At 59.8% G+C, this 1,284-nt stretch overlaps 1 protein-coding gene across 1 annotated transcript; it reads right to left on the bottom strand.

Annotated features, from left to right (window-relative positions):
* Window positions 1-942, bottom strand: LOC140913788 (olfactory receptor 10Q1-like). Its single transcript, XM_073350583.1, has one exon. The coding sequence runs from the start codon at window positions 940-942 to the stop codon at window positions 1-3; it is 942 nt and encodes a 313-aa protein (XP_073206684.1).
* Window positions 943-1,284: the final 342 nt, after the last annotated feature.

Below are 1,284 nucleotides of genomic sequence, written 5' to 3'. Positions count from 1 at the left end.
TCACCGAGGCTGGGATGCCAGTGCCCGCCTCATGGCTCTGCTCAGGGCCTGCTTGATGTCCTTGTTCCTCAGGCTGTAGATGAGGGGGTTGAGCAGTGGTGTGACAAAGGTGTAGATCAGAGCGATCTGTCGGTCCTCCTCCTCTGTTGAGTCGGCCTTGGGGCGCAGGTAGACCAGGCCGCAGCAGCCGTATTGCAGCAGCGCCACCGTCAGGTGGGAGGAACAGGTGCGGAAGGCGCGGCGCCGGCCCTCGGCCGAGCGGATGCGCAGCACGGCAGCTGTGATGAGGGCGTAGGAGAGGCAGATGAGGAGGAAGGGGACGGCCAGCACAGCCACGCCCACGCTGAACAGCGCAGTCTGGTGGAGGCGCGTGTCGCCGCAGGCTAGACGCAGCACGGGTGGCACATCGCACAGGAAGTGGTTGATCCGGAGACCGCAGAAGGGCAGGGCAAAGACCAGGGCTGTCAGCCCCAGTGAGAGAAGCCCCCCGAGGCACAGTGAGGCAACCACCAGCCACCGGCAGAGCTGTCGTGTCACGATGAGGGCGTAGCGCAGCGGGTGCCGGATGGCCACGTACCGGTCGTAGGCCATGACTGCCAGCAGGAAGCAGTCAGCGCTGCCGAGTGCCACAAAGAAGAACATTTGGGCCCCGCAGCTGGCCACGGTGATGGTGGCGTGGGCATCCCAGACACTGACCAGCGTCTGGGGCACTACTGCAGTGGTGTAGCACACCTCCAGCCCTGAGAGGCTGCCCAGAAAGAAGTACATGGGGGAGTGGAGGGTGTGGTCGGTGCAGACCACCCAGAGAATGCAGGCATTGCTGATGATGATGGTCAGGTAGAGCAGAAGGAAGAGCACGAAGAGGAGCTGCTGTGTCGTAGACACAGACGAAAAGGGGTGGAAGACAAACTCGGTGGCGAAAGACTGGTTGGTGTGGCCCATGTGCCCCAGATTCACCTCACCTGCTGGGAAACCACAGAACCAAGAGTTACACAAGGGGATGTATGTCTCACTGCGTCTCCTGGCTCTCACTGTGCACCACACTCAGACTCCTCATGCTTAGGCACTGCGTTTAGGGTACTCTGCAACAGTGCACCTGGATACAGCACCTTGCTGGGAGCCTGCAGCCCTAGGCCCTCATTCCTACGTTACTGTATGAGCCCAGTGGCATCATCTCAGCTCATAGGGCAACTTTAGACTTTCACAGCTAAGAGTTTCAAAAGCAACTGTTGGTTTTGGGACCCAAATGGATGTCTCTTAAAGGAGCCTGTTTTTTAGAGGGTG

The sequence above is a fragment of the Lepidochelys kempii genome, chromosome 6, assembly GCF_965140265.1.
Source record: "Lepidochelys kempii isolate rLepKem1 chromosome 6, rLepKem1.hap2, whole genome shotgun sequence".
NCBI classification, from domain to species: domain Eukaryota; kingdom Metazoa; phylum Chordata; order Testudines; family Cheloniidae; genus Lepidochelys; species Lepidochelys kempii.
This window is presented reverse-complemented; position numbering and strand designations above follow the sequence as displayed.